Source organism: Silene latifolia, chromosome 8 (genome assembly GCF_048544455.1).
Source record: "Silene latifolia isolate original U9 population chromosome 8, ASM4854445v1, whole genome shotgun sequence".
NCBI lineage: Eukaryota > Viridiplantae > Streptophyta > Magnoliopsida > Caryophyllales > Caryophyllaceae > Silene > Silene latifolia.
The window spans coordinates 24187849-24207651 of NC_133533.1; the positions used below are offsets into that span (position 1 = coordinate 24187849).

Consider the following 19803-nt stretch of genomic DNA (forward strand, 5'->3'; position numbering starts at 1 on the left):
ACGCAGCCTGTCGGCCTGTCTCTTGTGCCTCGGCTAGGGTAACTAGCCAGCCGGGGCACACATCCGCGAACTCATATCCAAGACCCCTCGGCGGCGAGTCAACAGGGCCCGCCGGCCTGCCATGGGTCCCTCGGCCGAGGGCAGATAAGTCTTTCCACCTGCTAGCCACTTGGCCTCTTGGCCACTACGTGACAAAAGGTGAAAGTCTATAAATACTCCTCAACTCTCATTGAGGAAAAGATCCATAATTTAACCTAAGAATCACTATTCATCTGGTAATATCTTCCTTATCTCTCTACAATATATACTTCACCAAGTAACAACAACTTATCTCTCTAAGTTTACTGACTTGAGCGTCGGAGTGAGTTCGCTCGGCCCAAAGCCGAGCCCTCAGTTTGTTCAATGTTTCAGGAGACCGAGAGGAGGATTCAATCAAGGACGTCATTCTACAAGCACGGGTGGTAACAAATAACTGCTCTGGAATTACACCCGGAACAAATATTTCAAAAATTCAATACTAGCATTATAATGATAATGACTTCGCCTGTCAAATGAATCAGACAAGTTGGGGTTCGAGTCAGGTCATACGGGTCAGATATAAGTCAAGTTAGATGTGTCACGGGATGGGATAGACTTATAGAATATGTAAATAATTTGTATATGTAAAAAAAAAAATACTTTACATTCTCTTATCATAATTGTGATTCTATTTCTAATATTATAGAGTATAAAATAAATTCGATGTGAATAAATTATAAAATACTACTTGTATATCTTATTAGACTTTAATTAAAGAGACAATATATAGGGAATAATTTTTTCCTAAGATCTTACACAAGAAAAATTGATTTTTTCATATTTTACATAGGTTTGCATTGGGTTATCCAAACCTAACTCAACTATATGGAGAGAATTATGTTTCAATTAGCTATATAGTGAGAATTAATTTCTCTCATAGCCATATGTAAGGAAATCACCCTTTTTAAATAGGGAAGCTATTTTTATGAAAAAAAATAATTTTCTATTAATACTTTAATAATAGTTGAGGCTTATACTATATTTTATATTAAGATAAACTTATATTTAATCCGGCAGTTATAGTCACATAGTGGATCGGATTTCGACCTAAGTTAATGAGTTACTTCGAGTTAATCAGCATATCAAGCATTCAAGTTTCACGAGTCAAGACCAAGGAAAAAATAGATTCAGTTGGGTTAAATCTTAATAAGTACTTGCTTTGTTGTTTAATTTTGTCAATTATAAATCTGTAATAAATAAAATCACTAATTAATTTTCACGCATATTCACACATAAATTCATTAAAAGATGTTAATCTTCATAAAAAAAATCTCCTTTCATTTTTTCTCGGCTTTTACTCAGTCTCTCGATTATTATGTTAGGTAGGTATTCATACTTTAACTATCAAGAGGACAAATCATAATTTAATCAGTACTCGGACAATAAACCTAAGGCACCATGTATTTTACGTCTTGTTTGATAATTACAAATGTAATTTATAACTCAAATATACATAGAAAATGTAATTATGTTTTTTTTATAAATCTTGCTAATTAAAAATATTGAAGCACATACCCGTGCAATTTTGCACGGGTTAAAAACTAGTTGTTATTTACTTCATTTTACACTGATACCAAGGAAAGAATAAATATGTGAAATATACAAATACGGGGAAGTGGTGATTGACCCCCATAACATTGTGCAATTGTGAAATTAATTAACCACAAATTCTCATTATAGACGGAGATTATCCGTCTATAGCTATAGACGGATAATGTCCCTCTCACAAATGAAAGTGAATAGTGCAAGTGGGTGAGAAATGGATACCCCCGACTTGCCATCCACTTTCATTTTGTGAGAGGCCACTATTCGTCTATAGCTATAGACGGATAGTGGCCGTCTATAATGAGACGGACTGTTAATTAACCCCCACAACATTCAAATGGAATAATTTTGCCCCATAAGTTTCACATAAGGTACAATCAAACCCAATACAAAATCTCACCAAAATGTCATTATATACCAACAGCTATACCAACACGTATACGTATAACATACTAGAATCATACGTATTACATACTAAAACCATTTTCTTACATACGTATGTAATTCAGTATGATTTTTTTGCCAAAAAAAAAAAACAGTTAACAATTTTATGTGAATTTTTTGAAATGTTGAAAAATAGAAAAATTTGAATAAATTTGTACCCTTTTATTATACTACCTCCTATTTCATACGGAGTATGTTGTTCCACATTTTTCTAATATATGTGTGTAATATTTTATTGAAAAGGGAACAACATGGGAAATAAGAGGGAGTATTTTTTTATAATTTTTGTCATGAAAACCTTTTATTTCGATTTTTGTTTTTAACACAACTACCTATCAAAATATTTTGCAATTGAATTTTTTTCTAAAACATTGTAAAAAAAGTTCAAAAATCTACACTTTATATAAAAATAATAAATTGTTTGGTTTTCGTAAAATATTTTAATTTTTTTAACTAATTTATGCTATTTTTTATTAATTTTTTAAACTTTTATTTTTTATTTTTCATAAAAACATAACCATTTTTTACTTTTGTGGTATGATAAATTGAATTTTTCGTGAGATTTTGATAAAAAGGGTTTAATTTCACTTCTTACGTAAGTTATGAGGTCTAATCACAATTTCTTATTTAATTCCTAATTATTCATTCATCTCTCCAATTCACAAACTCCACCATCTTCCTTTATTCATTCTTTAATCATCTCCTAAAATCTTGTGCCCAAATCAAAGGGGGAAGAAAACCTCGAATAGAAGGGAGTATAAAAATAGATAACTAATTAATATTACATCCAAAAATAAAAATGGATAACAATTCACCGGATGAAAGGGAGAATGTGGATTTTGTGTAACACAAATTCTTGTTTGTGACGGCACATATCCGTCAATCTTGAGTGACGGATATCATTTTACCTCATAAAGTATCCACTTTTTCTCTCTCTGTAACACTATTCATGTGGTCTCATTTCTCCACTAACCTATTTTGTTACTTCCTCCATTTTTATTTGATGTTCCCATTTGCAAATGGCACAACAACCAAGGAGAGGTGATTAGCATGAATAATTAGGCAAAAAGCAGATTTGTAAACAAGTGGGGTAAGAATTAAACAAAATCACTAATTTGCATTGGAAGTAGGAAATTGATAAAAAAATCTGGAAATGAAGTACACAGAGTACTCTTCCCGGTTTTTTACAAAAAAGGAGGGAAAAATTTCACATGAAATTTTAAAGTTCCCACCAAATTACATCCCATCAATAAAATTAGGTTACAAATAGGCAAACAGCTTACACTAGTCTGATTGCCATTACAAATCATCTACTGAAATTACACCAAATTACACCCCAAATATTTTACAAGTCTCAAAAACAGTAAACCAACTACTGAAATTACACACTTCAAAACTACTTTTACAATGAAAAAACCAAATTTGACAGACGATGAGAGGCATAGAATCGTGTGTCTTCTGTTTGAGAGCTGCAAAAACAATAAACCAGAACATGGTAAGATGAATGAAATTTCTGCCATGTTCAATGTGTCAAGGAGATGTATTCACAAAATCTGGACAGCAGCTAAAAACCAGAGGCAGGGGCATGTGCCTATTAATGTGAGGAGTAAAATAAAAGGAAAGAAGGGAAAAGAAAGAATACCTTGTCCAATTCAGGCTATCATGGCACTTGATGTCGAAAAGAGAACAACACTGAAGAGACTAGGCAAGGCAATAGGACATGCCCCATCAACATGTCATAGATGGGTAAAAGAAGGTCTTATAAAATCTCATACCAATTCAATACATCCAGCATTGAGTAATGACCATAAAATCATCAGGTTGCATTTTGTCATTGGTAAATTAGTGTTTGATAGGATATTGAGGTGTGTCATGTTCAAGGATATGAGCCACATCATTCATATTGATGAAAAGTGGTTTTATATGACCAATCCAAAGTGTCGATACTACTTTGGCAGCAATGAAGCTCTTCCTTACAGTAGTTGTAAAAGCAAGAGGTACATAACAAAGATAATGTTCTTAGTCTCTTTGTTTCAAGGCCAACATACAAAGAGAATGGAGAAGTTTTGTTTGATGGGAAGCTGGGTATATGGCCCTTTACTTACCAAGAACCAGCAAAAAGAAAGAGCAAGAATAGGGCAACTGGAACAATAGTAACAAAACCAATTGAATCTATCACAAAGAAGGTGACAAAAGAAGCTTTAATCAACTTAGTGATACCAGCCATTAAACAAAAATGGCCAAAGATTCGCATCAAAGGATATAAGCATACAACAAGATAATGCCAAGCCTCATATAAGTGGGAAAGATAAAGAATTCAAAGAAGCAGCCACTTCAGATGGTTTCAACATCATTTTAGAACAACAACCAGCAAACTCTCCAGATTTAAACATATTGGATTTAGGTTTCTTTAGATCCATTCAATCTTTACAAGATGAAAATCCAGCTAAGACAGTTGAAGAATTAGTGAAGAATGTGACTCAAGCATATGAAGATGAAACTTTTGAAACTTTAGATAATGTTTGGCAAAGCTTGCAAGCTTGTATGGTTGAAATAATGCAAAAAAGGGGGCACAATAACTACCCACTACCACACTTGGCAAAAGCTGCACAAAGGAGGCAAGGGACACTTCCAAGAGATTTGCAAGTAAATGAAGATTTAGTGAAGAAATGCATTCAATTCTTAATTACATGTGGTATGATTGGTGAATTGGATCAACTCATGTTAGACCTAGGTATCCAAGTCCCCTTTTGAACAACCAAGAAGGTTGTTTGTTTGACAAACTATCATCAAGGCTGATTTTGACATGATAGTTTACCAAAATCAAACATCACAAAGTGAAGGTTGTTTTATTTTATTTAGTTCAAGAAATTTGTAAGACTCCATTTTGTAAGACTCCATTTTGTGTTGTGAAGTATGTATGCAATGAACTTGGAAATGGAAAAAAATTTCAGTGAACTTTACTCTCAGCATCACAGCAGCAAATGCAAAACTAAATGCAAATAAATCAAACATCAGAGTGTAAATGAATGCAAGAAGGTTACTCTCAGCAAGCACATTTTCCTCATTGAGTAACTTGATCACATATAGGTGCCTCATCAAGAGAATACATGGAAACTCAGAAAATGCAAAAAGAGTGTCTCAACATGATAAGACTCTTGGTGGCATCAAATATGGATCAATAACCATATACACCTATGAACAAGGGCACTTCAACATGGGATACATGGAGCACTCTGTTTAGGAGTATATGTGTATTGTCCTTACAAGTAAGGCAACAACAATATTTAACCTCTCAGTCAAGTAAAGACCTTCACTGAGGTTAAATATGACAAAGAAAAAAGGCAAGTAAAACATGACATTTGTAGTTTAGTGATGACAAAGAAGGTTACTCGTGAAGCAAAGCAATTGTGCCTCATGGAGTAACATGACTACATATAAGTGCCTCATCAGGAGGAAACAAAACATGGAAACTCAACTAAATTAGAGAGTATCTCAACATGAAATTCCCCTTGGTGGCAGCAAATATAGGGCAGTAACCTTAAAATTTCAACAACACATACACAAATGTCATGTTTAAAGCCAAATGCAGCAATGAGGGCACAAAGTAGGAAAATGGGAACATCATAGAGAATTAGGAGTAAGAATAACCAAAACAGACAAAATATCCTGCATCGTAAAAATCCAAAGCATCACCAACAGATAACCAAATACCCAACAAACTCCATAACACACGGCCCTTAACACATCCCACATATCTTTGCGAAAGAACGAGGGCACACAAAGTAGGAAAATGGGAACATCATAGAAATTTAGAAGTAACAATAACCAAAATAGACAGAATATCCCGCATCGTAGAAAATCCAAAGATCACCAACAGATAACCAAATACCCAACAAACTCCATAACACAAAGGTAACCAAATACCCAACAAAAACCGTAAATGGACATCAGTTAAAAAAAAAAGAGTTTAAGAGATAAACCTCCTTAAGCACAGTTACTTGTTTTTCCCCAAGTATTTATCACAAAATTTCTTAAATTTCTTTGATGTTGGTGACAAATCAACATCATCAACGGCTTCCTTTGGGACAAAATCAACTTTACCTTCAAAATAAAAAGACAAAATCATCAGATATCGATTTTACAAGTACCAGTTTTAGATTTTACCTTTATTTTACAAATTCCTCTGAAATTTTACAAGTACAAACAACAACACAAATTTAAAAGACGAGTTTCAGATTTTACCTTTATTTTCAGCCTCTTTTTTTCTCTCCCGTTCTATGGATCTCGAACAAAAAGCATTGAACTTTTTAGTACGCGGTGACAAAGACCCAGATCTACCTTCATCAACATGAATACCAACTTTCTCGTTATAAGCAGGGACATCGTCAATAACAGAATCAGGAACAATGGTGTTTAACTCAGCACAAAACGCAGAAGTAGCCTCGGTATTATCGTCAACATCAGAGTCAAGAAGTGAACCATAACCGGAGTAGGTATCAGGTGCAACATGCCCAACACCGGGGATAAATAGTAGATGATCAAGAGATTCATGGTAAGAGGGAGAAAGTGGTTGGTGTTTTGATGGATTATTTGACATAATCGCAAAAATGATCGAAGAAATATTGATTTTTATGATGGATTTTATGATGAAAAATGAAGATTATAGGATGAGAGGCAGTAAATGAAGGAGATGAAAGGTGAGATCTAGAGAGTGTAGAGAGAAGGAGGAGAAAGCAAACGGCGGATGGAGGGAGTGAGACCTAGGGTTTTTAGTGGAATACTCTAGAAAGGGGGAGATGGAGTAGTTAATGAAGAGAAGTGGAGGAGTTATGAGGGTAGTGGTCAGAAATTTTGGTGGGAAAAAAAAAATGGAGGGAGTCATTAAGATAAATAGGTTAGAGTGTAAGTAAAAATTAGATGGGCTAATCTAGGGTATTTAGTGTAAATATGTAATGGGCATAAGGACCATTTGGTAATTTTTTAGGCCAAAAAAAGAAAATAAAGCAAATGGGAACATTATAATGGAATGGACCAAAAAGGAAAATGGGAACATCAAAGGAGAATGGAGGAAGTAACATTTTATCTCACAAAATATCCGTCATAAATGGTAACCCGTCATAAGGGAGACCAATTATTTGTGTAATTAATAACTCACACTCGTACATAAAACAAACATTATTGAAAATCTAGTGCGAGTGTATAGTACCTACTACCTTATTGCTGCAAATGGACAAAAGACGCACACCTTGTATGACATATACTTGTGCAACTACTTTGTGATATACGCTAAGTATGATAAGGATATAGTTTGGTATATGATGTTCATAGTGTCAGCAATTATCAATATTTTGATTATGTACCGTACGATTATCATTACATATGTGTAGACCTGGTAAAAGTATATCGAACCCGAAAAATTGATGGAAAATACCTGAATGATACCTGACCGTACATTCGAAAGGTATAACTGAACTGCACCCCAAAACCTGAATCGACCTGAAATGATTCGAAATCGAACCGAATTTGTAATATCCGAAATAGACCCAAGATCGAATCAACCTGAACTGTTTCAACCTGAATTGTTTTAATCCGAACCGATATATATCTGAACCGATTTCAACCCGTACATTGATGGTAGAAACCAAACATTGAAACCCGAAATGACCCGAATATACCTAAGCGACACATCTAGGGTGTCTTTTTGTACATGAGTGTCACCCCTTTGACGTCAATGAATTAATATTATATCGTAGTTATACAAAAAAACATTATTTATTACTTTTTAAAAAAAAATTATTCTTATTAATCCAATGTTTTGAATAAAGACCTAATCCCTTGACATCCGATCCGATTATGACCTGACTCGAATGCTCTGATATTGACCCGACTCGAACCTTATTTGCACCGATATTGGCCCAACTCGAACCTGAACAGACCTGAAATATCTACAACCGATTAAAAGTGAAAACTGAATCCAACCTGAGTTGAACCGAACTGAAATCGAAAAAAAAAAGATAAACCGAAATAAGCCGAACCGAAACTGATCTGATTGATCCGTTTGCTACCTTCATTTGGCCTTACATATATACTTATCTTATTTATTAAACTATATATTCAAATTTGTGACTTCTTTTGGGATAATGATGGTAAAGTATTACTCCGTATTTTTTATAAAGTATTTAATAATCGTATAGAATTTGAATTAAAATAAATATACTTTCTCTGAAAACGTCCTCGAACTTGCACAATCTCTATTACCGAAGACAATAGTTGAACTTATTTAGAGAGAATTTAATTGATTATGAAAGATGATAATTAAGCTTGAGGTGTTTTGTTCTCTCATCAAAATTGGATTGACAACAATATGTTGAGCTGACTTATTCTCATAGAACAGTTTAATAGAATTAAGGACACTCAATATGTAAACTTGTTATTAGAGAATATTAGGAATATTATCATTAGAGAATAATAGGAGAATATATTATCGGTAGATAATATATTATAGTTAGGTAGTATTATTTTAGGAAGATCTTTAAAGGAACACACAATAGGAGACATGAGAGTTTCATGTCTTAACCTAGGTAGAAACATGAAATTAACTCTCAAGTAGAGACATGAGAGTCCAATGTCTCAACCTAGGTAGAGACATGGAATTCTCCTATCTCAATCCAAGGCGAGACATTGGAAATTTCATGTCTCAACCTAGGTTGGAACATGGGAATTTTATGTCCAAGCCTAGGTTTGGACCTAGATTAGTTTAATTCAATTAATAATTTATTTCGATTAACTTGTTAGTAATTCGATCTTAATAGTTAGCTTTGATTTTTCAATTAGTTTAATTAAAGTGTTTTAAGATGGGAGAGGTCATTTGGATAGTTCATTAATATTGTCGACGATTTGACGTAATTTGTTTAAACATATTTAGCAATTGCGTTAACGAACTCAATCGTATAAAAGAACCCCAGTATCTGATGGGTAAATTATATCCTACTCCCATGAGTAGGGAGTACAATACTCTCACCATTTAGTTATTGGAAAACCATAAAATCAAAACTTAAAACCTTTAAAATTTAAATTTGATACATTTGAAAAATATAAAAATTTGTACCACAATTTATAATTTTCGTTCCTCTATAAATAGAGATCACTTTTGATATATTTTGGTGTTTATTTTGATTTTACTCACATATTCACATCAAATAATTGACATATTCATAATAATGAGATATTCACATCACGTAATTAATATACTCATCAGATATTCATATTACATAACTAGCATATTCACATAGATTAAAAGTTATATTCACAAAGTAAAACTCACATACTCACACAACTAATATAGATATTCAAACAATATAACAGACATGTTCACAAATTACTTGTTCATATGAACAACAAACATTTTATTGAGTTACTCACAGATATTCATTTAACAAAATATACATATTCACACAATTTAACATGTGAATATGTCACTTAAATTTTGTGAATATATATTTAAATATTATAAACGAGTTTCAAAATATAGCAAATATGATCTTTTTTTATTGAGTAAAAATATCATAAACATTAGTGATTTTTTATTTTTAAAATTGGTAGTTAGATTAAAAATAAAGTCATTTTAAATATATATACACTTTTTAATAACTACCCACTAATTATATTACAACTAAAAAAACTGATGGGAGTACCATGCACCATACTCTTGGGTGCATGGTATAAGAATTGGTATCTGATGAAGGAGAGATGACATATTGATACAACTAACAAGCCCTGTACTTTCAAGGTTTGCCCAGTTAGGAATAGTAGATCATCGGCCCATTAGTATTTAGTTGTGGCACAAGTGTACAGCATCTTAAGCCCAAGATCACATGAGAAAACTTTTCTGCATTTGTAAGTAGTAACCTCCATTATAATTGTAGTCTTGTTTACAATTGGCAAGGTGTCACCGGATGATACGTAATCTTATTACCACCCTTTTATATGCCCTTATATAAATTCTTTCATATTAATAGTCCTACATATTGACATATTATATATGGAAGGATGATACCAAAATTGGAAATTACTGGTCCCAGTGACAAAGTCAGGATTTGTAGTTAAGGGGAAAAAAATTTATGTGGGAGCTAACGAGTGCCATCATAAGAAAAACTCGAAAAAAAAGTACCAAAATTTAACTTAAGATTTCCAAGCATTCCCATTAGCCTTTCTCTAACTCCACCGCTGAGTGGCGCTAATCTCATTTCTCTTTCATAAATGATGTGTTGTAAGGGTAGAATACACACAAGCATGTGGGATAGAAGACGCGTAGTAGATTTTAGTGGCGTAAAATGATAAATTCGGAATTCCCACTAAACTAAAAGAATAAGAAAGCTCTAATATTTTCCCGCATAAATGAATATTCCATATTTGGGCTTCATTATATTCTATTTACAATTGGGCCAAACTGCTTAATTCCATATAATTCTATTTCATTTACACATTTATATACCTACAACTGAGCCAATACTGATTAATTACATATAAGAGCATTCATATATTCTTTTACTTCTAAAACGAAAAAAATTGCCAATAATATATATTTTTCTCACACTTTAATTTAATATCTATTTCTACTCTATACAACGCGATCATTTAAATTTTGATTAATTTTTTATTTTTTTTTATTTAATATATATATATATATATATATATATATATATATATATATATATATATATATATATATATAGGGTCAAGATCCGGTGAGAACCAATAAGATAATGAGAACCATGAGAACCTCTTATTAGATTAGTTACGATCCAACGACTAAAATCATCAATATCTTACAAAATCTCACGCGCTGTGTCATTTAACAAAATTACATTCTCTCTCCAACTACTCTCTATATGCCCATCATCAAACTGCTTCCTAGAATTGAAGAACAAACTTCAAAATCTACTGCTTCCTTCTTCAATTGAGACGCAAATCAAACTATACTTCACCATATATCAAAATTCAATGAGGTTTGTTTAATTTCTCTTAATTCCCCTTAATTTCGACTTTTTGTGTTTCGAATTTGTTAATTCGTCAACAAATTAGGGTTAACAAATTGTTTATTCGAGTTTGAACACATATAAGTGGAGTTTTGAATTGAAATTACTGTTGTAGATTGAGAAATTGGGTTGCGATGGATTATATTTGATGACTTGGTTGTGACATGTGGGTGTGGTCATTGGTGACGGTCATTGAGTAGGTTGGTTGACTAAGCCCCCTGATCGAAGGAGTAATGTTGAATGGTTGATAATTACTAGGTATGATAATGGTGTGAGCTCACGACTTGGTTGGATTGTGTAGGTGTCAATGTTAGGTTTATGTACTAAGGGTATATTGGCATTATGAGTGATTGATCATAAATGATTGTTATCGTCAATGGTGAATGGTTGTCCGCCGCTGGGCATGGTATTGGTGTGACCTCTGGTAACTTGGTTACAGGTTATGTTCAATAGTTCAAGTAAGCTCCGGGACCTCTCTTTAGTTTCTATGTGGCTTAATCTCATTTTAATAATTATTCATTTCATTTTCTAATTGCTGCTGTCATACTCATACACATCACAAAATTTGCTAATTGTTGATTGCTGATATGTTGAGTTAGTCAACTTTGTTGCTTGTCATCCTCTTATCTGTTTAAAAAAATACAGTATTATTAAACTGTCTTGGAAAGTTCAAAAAATTGAGCAAATGATTAAAATAAAACAGATCATGTTAACCACGACATTCCGATTTTTTTCTATTTTTTTCGGTCAGAGTTGAATAAACATTGCATATTTTGTTCTTGAATTCGAATCTTTGTAGGCGAGAGGCGAGCCAATTGATGGCAATGTCGATTTATAAAACTCAGATTGTGTTTCTTCTCTGCCTGTCTATTGTTTGCATCAAACTCGTTGTTTCGGAAGATCAAGTTACTTACTTGATCAAGTTACTTACTTCAGCGAGTATTGTTCTGAGAGAGTACGTCATGATCAGGAAAATACTTATCAAACCAACCTTAATGATCTATCACAACTGACAAATGAAGCGAAAACGAAAAAAATTCTATAACTCTTCTATTGGTAGCGGAAGGAATAAAATTGAAGGTATTTTCCTCTGTAATGGGGGTTACACGACACAAGTCTGCAGTGGACTGATTATGAGCCTCCTCCAGATTCCAATTGGAACTGGACGAACATCTGTAAAGTCAGAAATGTACTAGCCTCAGGTTTTGTGGGGAATCATTGGAGTTTGGATGGACGTGGTTATAGTGTCAAATCTGGTTATGCTTATTTGCGGCAGGCCAACACCCTCCGTACTGGTGGCATAGAGAGGTGTGGGATAATTGGTGTATTCCTAAACACTCAATTATCAGCTGGATTATACAACATGCTGCTCTGAATACAAGGGATAAGCTGCATAGGTTGATGATCTGTGACAGTAATCTGTGCATCATTTGTGAGAATGGAATTGAGGCTCATCAGCACTTATTTACTGAATGTCAATATGTAAAGTGCATTGTGGTGCAGTTGGAGGAATGGTTGAGCATGTCTCTGACTGGTGGACATCAGAGGAGGACTAAATTGCAACATAGAGTGGGTAGAATGAGTCAAGCTGCTCTTTACTATACAATTTGGATGGAGAGAAATAGCTGCAGATTGGAGATGAAACTTAGAACACCTGATGTTATGGTGAAAGAACTCAAGGGGATGATACGGGCTAGGCTGAATTTGCTTATTCCTAGGCCTGTAGGAAGGTTAGATAGGACCTGATTAAAGCATATGGACCTTGTTTGTTAAGACCTCATGATGTAAGCCAGGTTGTATGGAATATCCTAAGTAGTAGATTGGTTTCTCAATGCTATATGTAATGTTTGATTATTATTAATACAAAAAGCTTACATTTGAACAAAAAGACACAAGTCTGCAGTAAATGTATAACAGTTGCAGCAGGCCAAATCCAGCAGAAATGTCCGAACAATGTCGAAGCGATAATCTGGCCAATTAGCTCAAATGAGAGAGCATTGTGCAATGCACAAGATGTGGGTTCGACTCCCATATTGGCCATGAAATACCAAATCTTTCTTTTACTCTTAAGAATGAAAAATAGTATAACTGGTAATCCCATTTAATTCAAGTATGCCATGTATGGTAATAGTTTTGGTATATATGCTAGTCTTTGAAATGCTTGTATTGAACTCCTGATAATTGAAAAGCTATTTCACGAGCTCGATCATTGCCATTGTTGCTGCTCGCTTGAGTCCAATCAAGGTCTGCGCGCCATTCTCCGAATATGATTATATCCTCCTAAATAATTGTACTGTATTGCTTGCATCATGACACATTCCTCTCATTAGATTTGCAATTTAATAGGCTATATGGGACTCGAACCCATACCTTTGTGCAAAATTTGCACATTGCTCTACCATTGAGCTAATAGCCTTTAAAATACGCTAAACAAATACGAATACGAATACAAAATAACTGACATAAGATATGTAATAGATACACTAAAATGCCTTGTAATTACAAAAAAAGGCCGGGAAACACATTAAATATCCTCCATGGTCATTTCCCTTATTTCATGTACATAGAACCTTATTTCATGCACATAGAACCTTATTTCATGCCATAGAAAATTAACGTCCTTAACCAACAGTAATTAGTATCATATTATAACCAACTGATGCAACTGAAGAACTTTTTAATGCACATAGAACCTTTTTTTCATGCACATATAATCTTATTTCATGCCCATATAAAATTATTGTCTTTAACCAACACTAATTAGTATCATAATATAACCAACTAATGCAACTGAAGAAGTTCTTAATGCACATAGAACCTTATTTCATGCACATATAAAATTAACGTCCTTTACCAACAGTATTTAGTATCACAATATAAACAACTGACGCTACTGAAAAACTTTTTAATGCACATAGAACCTTATTTCATGCACATATAACTTTATTTCATGCCCATTTAACACTTATTTCATGCACATAGAACCTTATTTCATGCACATAGAACCATATTTCATGCACATATAATCTTATTGCATGAAAATAAAATGTCTTAAAAAACTACTCTATAAAACCGCACATCCAAAAATCCATGGAAGGAACTCAAATCACAATTGATGCTGGAAGTTTACTTTGGCTTTTATAGCAACATCGCTAGAGAGCCAACAAGCTCAAGCTAGGCTCATAAAACAAAACTAAAATTCCTCCTAACTAAAATCCCTACTCCCGAAAAACGGTAGAGTTTCACGAAAAACGCTCATTGATTACGGAGTATAAAAGAAATCAACCATTTGAGACCTCTTCATTGTCTCATAACGGTAGAGTTTCACGAAAAACGCTCATCCAATGTTCTAGTGAAAACGCTCTTCCAATATTCTAGTGAAAACGGTCTTTCCATGTTCCAAGAAAACATCATTCTTTGCACCCATGACATAAGTACGTGTTGCTCTAGGTAGCACTGAAACGGATACGGATACGGATACAAACATGGACACGATGATCGCAAGTATACTACTAATTACTAACATCCTCCTTTCAGCAGTATTGAAACGAAGTTTGAAGTTTCCAAACCCCTGAAAGCGTTCCTGATAGACCCTTTCCCAACCTTGTGTCATGCTAGTATGCTACTGCCGAGTAACAACAAGAGCTAGTCAGATCTCACGCTTGAAAGCAAGGAAACCGAGAAGATGATAACTGACCGCATAATACCATCTACAACTACAAGGGGCTCTTCTATTCATAATAGCATGCCAAGATTGCCAAAGTTGTGACTGGAGACAATTGCTAAATTGCAATACGAATTCGCTACTTCAGGAAATAACCATTTTCCCAAGAAAAAAAAAACATAGGTGGTCTCTGACTACAAGTCCACAGTTAAGTGCTCTAGGTCCCTGCCATTTCAATTAAGAGCTCCATTTTTAAGATCAGAATTGACAATTGAAAAAGCAAAAAAACAATGTAACTGAATGATGATGGACACTCACAGCAGCAGACTCAGAACCGCTCAAATGTCCATTGTCTAATAGCAATTTTTTCATCCTAACTAAAATCCCTACTCCCGTTTCAACGAGACACGACGTTTATAAAGAGAAGGGAGGATGGTACACCCCTGTGAGCAGCAATATACAATTTTGAGCGGGAAAAGATCATAATTAGCAACATCTAACTTTCATGAATCACGAACCTTAAGCCATAAATTAAGCAAATTAAGAGTGTAATCATATAAATGAACATAAATGAATAGACAAATGGATTTTACTCTAAACAACAGCCAATTAAAAAGTGAATCATGAAGATTCTAACATAGGAAAATTGCAAAAATTAGGGTTTCATTAGAGAAATAAACGATTTAAGTGAATTGCATACAAATGAGAGAAATATTGGAGCGAAGATGATGAACTTACAGTGATTTCAACGAATATAATCGGGAGATTAAATCAATGAATGAAGAAAATGATCGCAAATTATTGAATTGAGAGAAAAAAAAAAAAGAAGAGCGAGAAACCAAATGTATAAAATGACAGTGTTGGAGGATTTGGGGATTGGGGGAGTCAGTCGTGCGTTTTTTTTATAAAATCTAAGAGATATGAGTGGTTCTCATGGTTCTCATTATCTTATTGGTTCTCATAGGATCCCGAATCTATATATATATATATATATATATATATATATATATATATATATATATATATATATATATATATATAGAGTGGTTCTTATAAGGCCACTACATCTAATAAGTCCCTAAGTCCTTATAAGGGCCTTTGGATGGAAGGGATGGAGGGATGAGATTACATCTCATTCAAGGGTCACAAATGAACCTCCCTAATCTCCCTCCCTAATTGTGTATAACTCCACCTAATTTTGTATAACTCTACCATCATTCTAATCTCCCAACTCACTTCCTCATTCACTCATCCTCTCTCATTTCTCACCTTCACTCTTTCTCTCTCATTTTCTTCCCACCCTCTCTAAACAAAAAAAAAACCAAACTGATAAAAAAAAACCCAAACTAAAATAAACAAAAAAAAAACCAAAAAAATCACTCCACCACACACCACACACCACACCCGACCCACCACCATCCCACCACCACCCCCACCACACCCGACCCACAACCCGCCAACACCACCAATCAATCCCGACTCCACCAGACCTCACCACACCATTCATCCCTCCACCACGATCCTCCCCGGAGCTCATGCAACGCCGCGACAAACCAGACGACCCCTTCACGCTTCCCCATCAACGACAACCACCACAACATCTCCCCACCAACACCACCGACCCGACCCACCAGACGACCCACCACCAGACCCACCATTCACTTTTTTTTTTTCAGATCTGAAAACCGTCATCCCTTCACTTTAGTTTTTTATTTCTGAAAACCGACATCCCTTCACCCGACCCACCAAACTCATATAAGATCTGAAAACCGCCATTCACTTTTTTGGGTTTGCTTTCATTTTTTTGTTTATTTTTTCTGATTTTGGTCTTCAATCTCTCCTTTCTATATTTTGTATGGCTTTCTGGTTTTCGATTCAAATTGGTTTTATTATTTGTATGGCTTTATGGTCTTTGATGGTTTTGTTAGTTGTTTGTCTGGCAGATACCACGGCTTCAACAAACGGAGTACTAGTTTTGAGTTTGTCTTCCTTTTTTGTTTTGTTTTTGTTTTAGTTATACATATTGTCGATTAAAGTTATTATGGGTTTTTTTTGCTTTTTGTTATTATTTAATTTTTTTTCAGATTTAATATTTGTTGATTAATTACGATTTTTCATATTTATTTGCTTTTTATAAAAGTTATACTATTTACGACTAAAGTTATACACTTAAAACATTAAAGTTATACATTTTATGACTAAAGTTATACATTTTATGACTAAAGTTATACATTTTATGACTAAAGTTATACATTTTATGACTAAAGTTATACATCTTGTCTATTAAAGTTATACACTGCGTGCATTAGAGTTATACACACAATATTTAAATTTGGTTTTTTTATTGTTATTTGGTTTATTTTAGATTTCGGGTTTGGTTGGGTTGTTGGTTTTTTGGTTTTATTATTGTTATTTGGTTTTGTGTTTTTGTTATTATGAGTTTTTTTGGTTTTTGTTATTATTTTTTTTTTTCATATTTTTCATATTTATTGTTTGATTTTTTTACTATTTACGACTAAAGTTATACATTTTATGACTAAAGTTATACTCCCTCCTATTCACCATTTTCTTCCCTATTTCCATATTCGGATTATTCGGGTTTTCTTCCCTATTTCCTTTTTTGGGTTGATTTGTGTGGTCCAAATTAAATTACATGTGGGGTAGTGTGTTTTATGTGGTCCAAAATCACTTTCTTATTTCTTGTGCAAAAAGAAAATGGGAAGATTATAGTGAATAGGAGGGAGTACATTTTATGACCAAAGTTATACAAAAAAAGACTAAAGTTATAGAAAAAATGGACTAAAGTTATACAAAAAATTGGACTAAAGTTATACAAAAATGAACCAGAGTTATACAAAAATGAACCAAAGTTATACAAAAATGGACCAAAGTTATACAAAAATGGACCAAAGTTATACAAATATGGACTAAAGTTATACAAAAAAAGACTGAAGTTATACAAAAATAGACCAAAGTTATACAAAAAAAGACTAAAGTTATACAAAAATTGGACTAAAGTGATACAACAATGGACTAAAGTTATACAAAAATGAACCAAAGTTATACAAAAATGATCCAAAGTTATACAAATATGGACTAAAGTTATACAAAAAATGACTGAAGTTATACAAAAATAGACCAAAGTTATACAAAATAAGACAAAAGTTATTCAAAAATCGACCAGAGTTATACAAAAATGCACCAAAGTTATACAAAAATTGGACTAAAGTCATACAACAATGGACTAAAGTTATACAAAAAATTGGACTAAAGTTATACAAAAATGAACCAAAGTTATACAAAAATGGACCAAAGTTATACAAAAATGCAGCAGAGTTATACAAAAAATTGGACTAAAGTTATACAAAAAATGAACTAAAGTTATACAAAAATGAACCAGAGTTATACAAAAATGCACCAGAGTTATACAAAAATGCACCAAAGTTATACAAAAATGGACTAACTTTTGTATAACTCTGGTGCATTTTTGTATAACTTTGGTTCATTTTTGTATAACTTTGGTCCATTTTTTGTATAACTTTAGTCCAATTTTTTGTATAACTCTGCTGCATTTTTGTATAACTCTGGTCCATTTTTGTATAACTCTGGTTCATTTTTGTATAACTTTGGTTCATTTTTGTATAACTTTAGTCCAATTTTTTGTATAACTTTAGTCCATTGTTGTATAACTTTAGTCCAATTTTTGTATAACTTTGGTGCATTTTTGTATAACTCTGGTCGATTTTTGAATAACTCTGGTTCATTTTTGTATAACTTTGGTTCATTTTTGTATAACTTTAGTCCAATTTTTGTATAACTTTAGTCCAATTTTTTGTATAACTTTAGTCCAATTTTTGTATAACTTTAGTCTTTTTTTGTATAACTTTGGTCTATTTTTGTATAACTTTGGTTCATTTTTGTATAACTTTAGTCAATTTTTGTATAGCTTTAGTCCTTAATTGTATAACTTTAGTCAATATTTTAGTAGATCTTAGTTGAAAAAAAGTACATCACCAAAAAAAACGATATTTAAAACCCGAAATTTTTATTTAAAAAACGTATAATAAGAATAGATTTGAAAAGAATAAATAACAACAAAAACTAACAAAAATTAAGAAATAGAATAAACCGACCCCAAACAACTAATTTAACACAAAATCGGAAAAAAAAAAAAAAAAAAAAGTGACGAAAATAAACCGAGACGCAAAATCTGGAAAAAAAAAAAAAAAAAAAAAAACGAGTTTATATAATTACCGACGGCGGTGGTGGAGGTGGCGGTGGATGTGGGCGGTGGGTGGTGTCGGGTGGGATAGTGGTGGGTGGTGGTGAATGAGGAAGAGAGAAATGAATGATTTATTTGGTTTTTTGATTTATTTGGATTTTTTGATTTATTTGGATTTTTTGGGTTTTTTTATTTATTTGGATTTTTTGGGTTTTTTTTTTATTTATTTGGATTTTTGGGTTTTTTATTTATTTGGATTTTTTGGGTTTTTTTTTTAGGTTTTGAGAGAAGAGAAGAGTGAAATGTGTGAGATGAGAGAGAAATGGGTGGGTAGAAAACAAATATATAGTAAATTAGTGGTTAATTAGGATGGATTAGTAAAGTGTGTTAATTTGCTTGTATAATGACTTTGGGTGGGTTCATCTCATCCCTCCATCTCCCTCCATCCAATGGCTCACAAAAGACCTTATGGACTCAATATATATCATGGCCTTACATGATCCCTTCTCTCTCTCTCTCTCTCTCTCTCTCTCTCTCTCTCTCTCTATATATATATATATATATATATATATATATATATATATATATAGAAATAGGATCCTGTGCGAACCTAAAGTTCGGTGCGAACTGTGCAAACTAACTCAGAACCCTTAGAAATTTTAACGCCTCATGTTCCATCTCTTTTTATCTCACACAAACTGACAAACACCATTATTCAAGATTCATCAACTCTCCTCTCCCTTCAAACCCAACCCCTAACCACCGCCACCAACCTGCACACACCGCCACCAACTTAACATCGCCGGAGC

General features: G+C 33.3%; 3 protein-coding genes across 3 annotated transcripts; 2 read left to right on the forward strand and 1 right to left on the reverse strand.

Moving 5' to 3' along the window:
- The first annotated feature begins 3474 nt into the window (after positions 1-3474).
- Positions 3475-4821, forward strand: LOC141594865 (uncharacterized). The gene is made up of 3 exons (XM_074414853.1): positions 3475-4064; positions 4106-4253; positions 4327-4821. The coding sequence occupies exons 1-3, from the start codon at positions 3475-3477 to the stop codon at positions 4819-4821; spliced, it is 1233 nt and encodes a 410-aa protein (XP_074270954.1).
- A 1238-nt stretch (positions 4822-6059) lies between these two features.
- LOC141594214 (uncharacterized) lies at positions 6060-6835 on the reverse strand. Its single transcript, XM_074414364.1, has 2 exons — positions 6313-6835; positions 6060-6171 (listed from the first exon to the last, which is right to left on the reverse strand). The coding sequence occupies exons 1-2, from the start codon at positions 6665-6667 to the stop codon at positions 6065-6067; spliced, it is 462 nt and encodes a 153-aa protein (XP_074270465.1). The 5' UTR covers positions 6668-6835; the 3' UTR covers positions 6060-6064.
- Positions 6836-11468: 4633 nt separating this feature from the next.
- On the forward strand, positions 11469-12854 carry LOC141594866 (uncharacterized). Its single transcript, XM_074414854.1, has 2 exons — positions 11469-11547; positions 12385-12854. The coding sequence occupies exons 1-2, from the start codon at positions 11469-11471 to the stop codon at positions 12852-12854; spliced, it is 549 nt and encodes a 182-aa protein (XP_074270955.1).
- The last annotated feature ends 6949 nt before the right edge of the window (positions 12855-19803 follow it).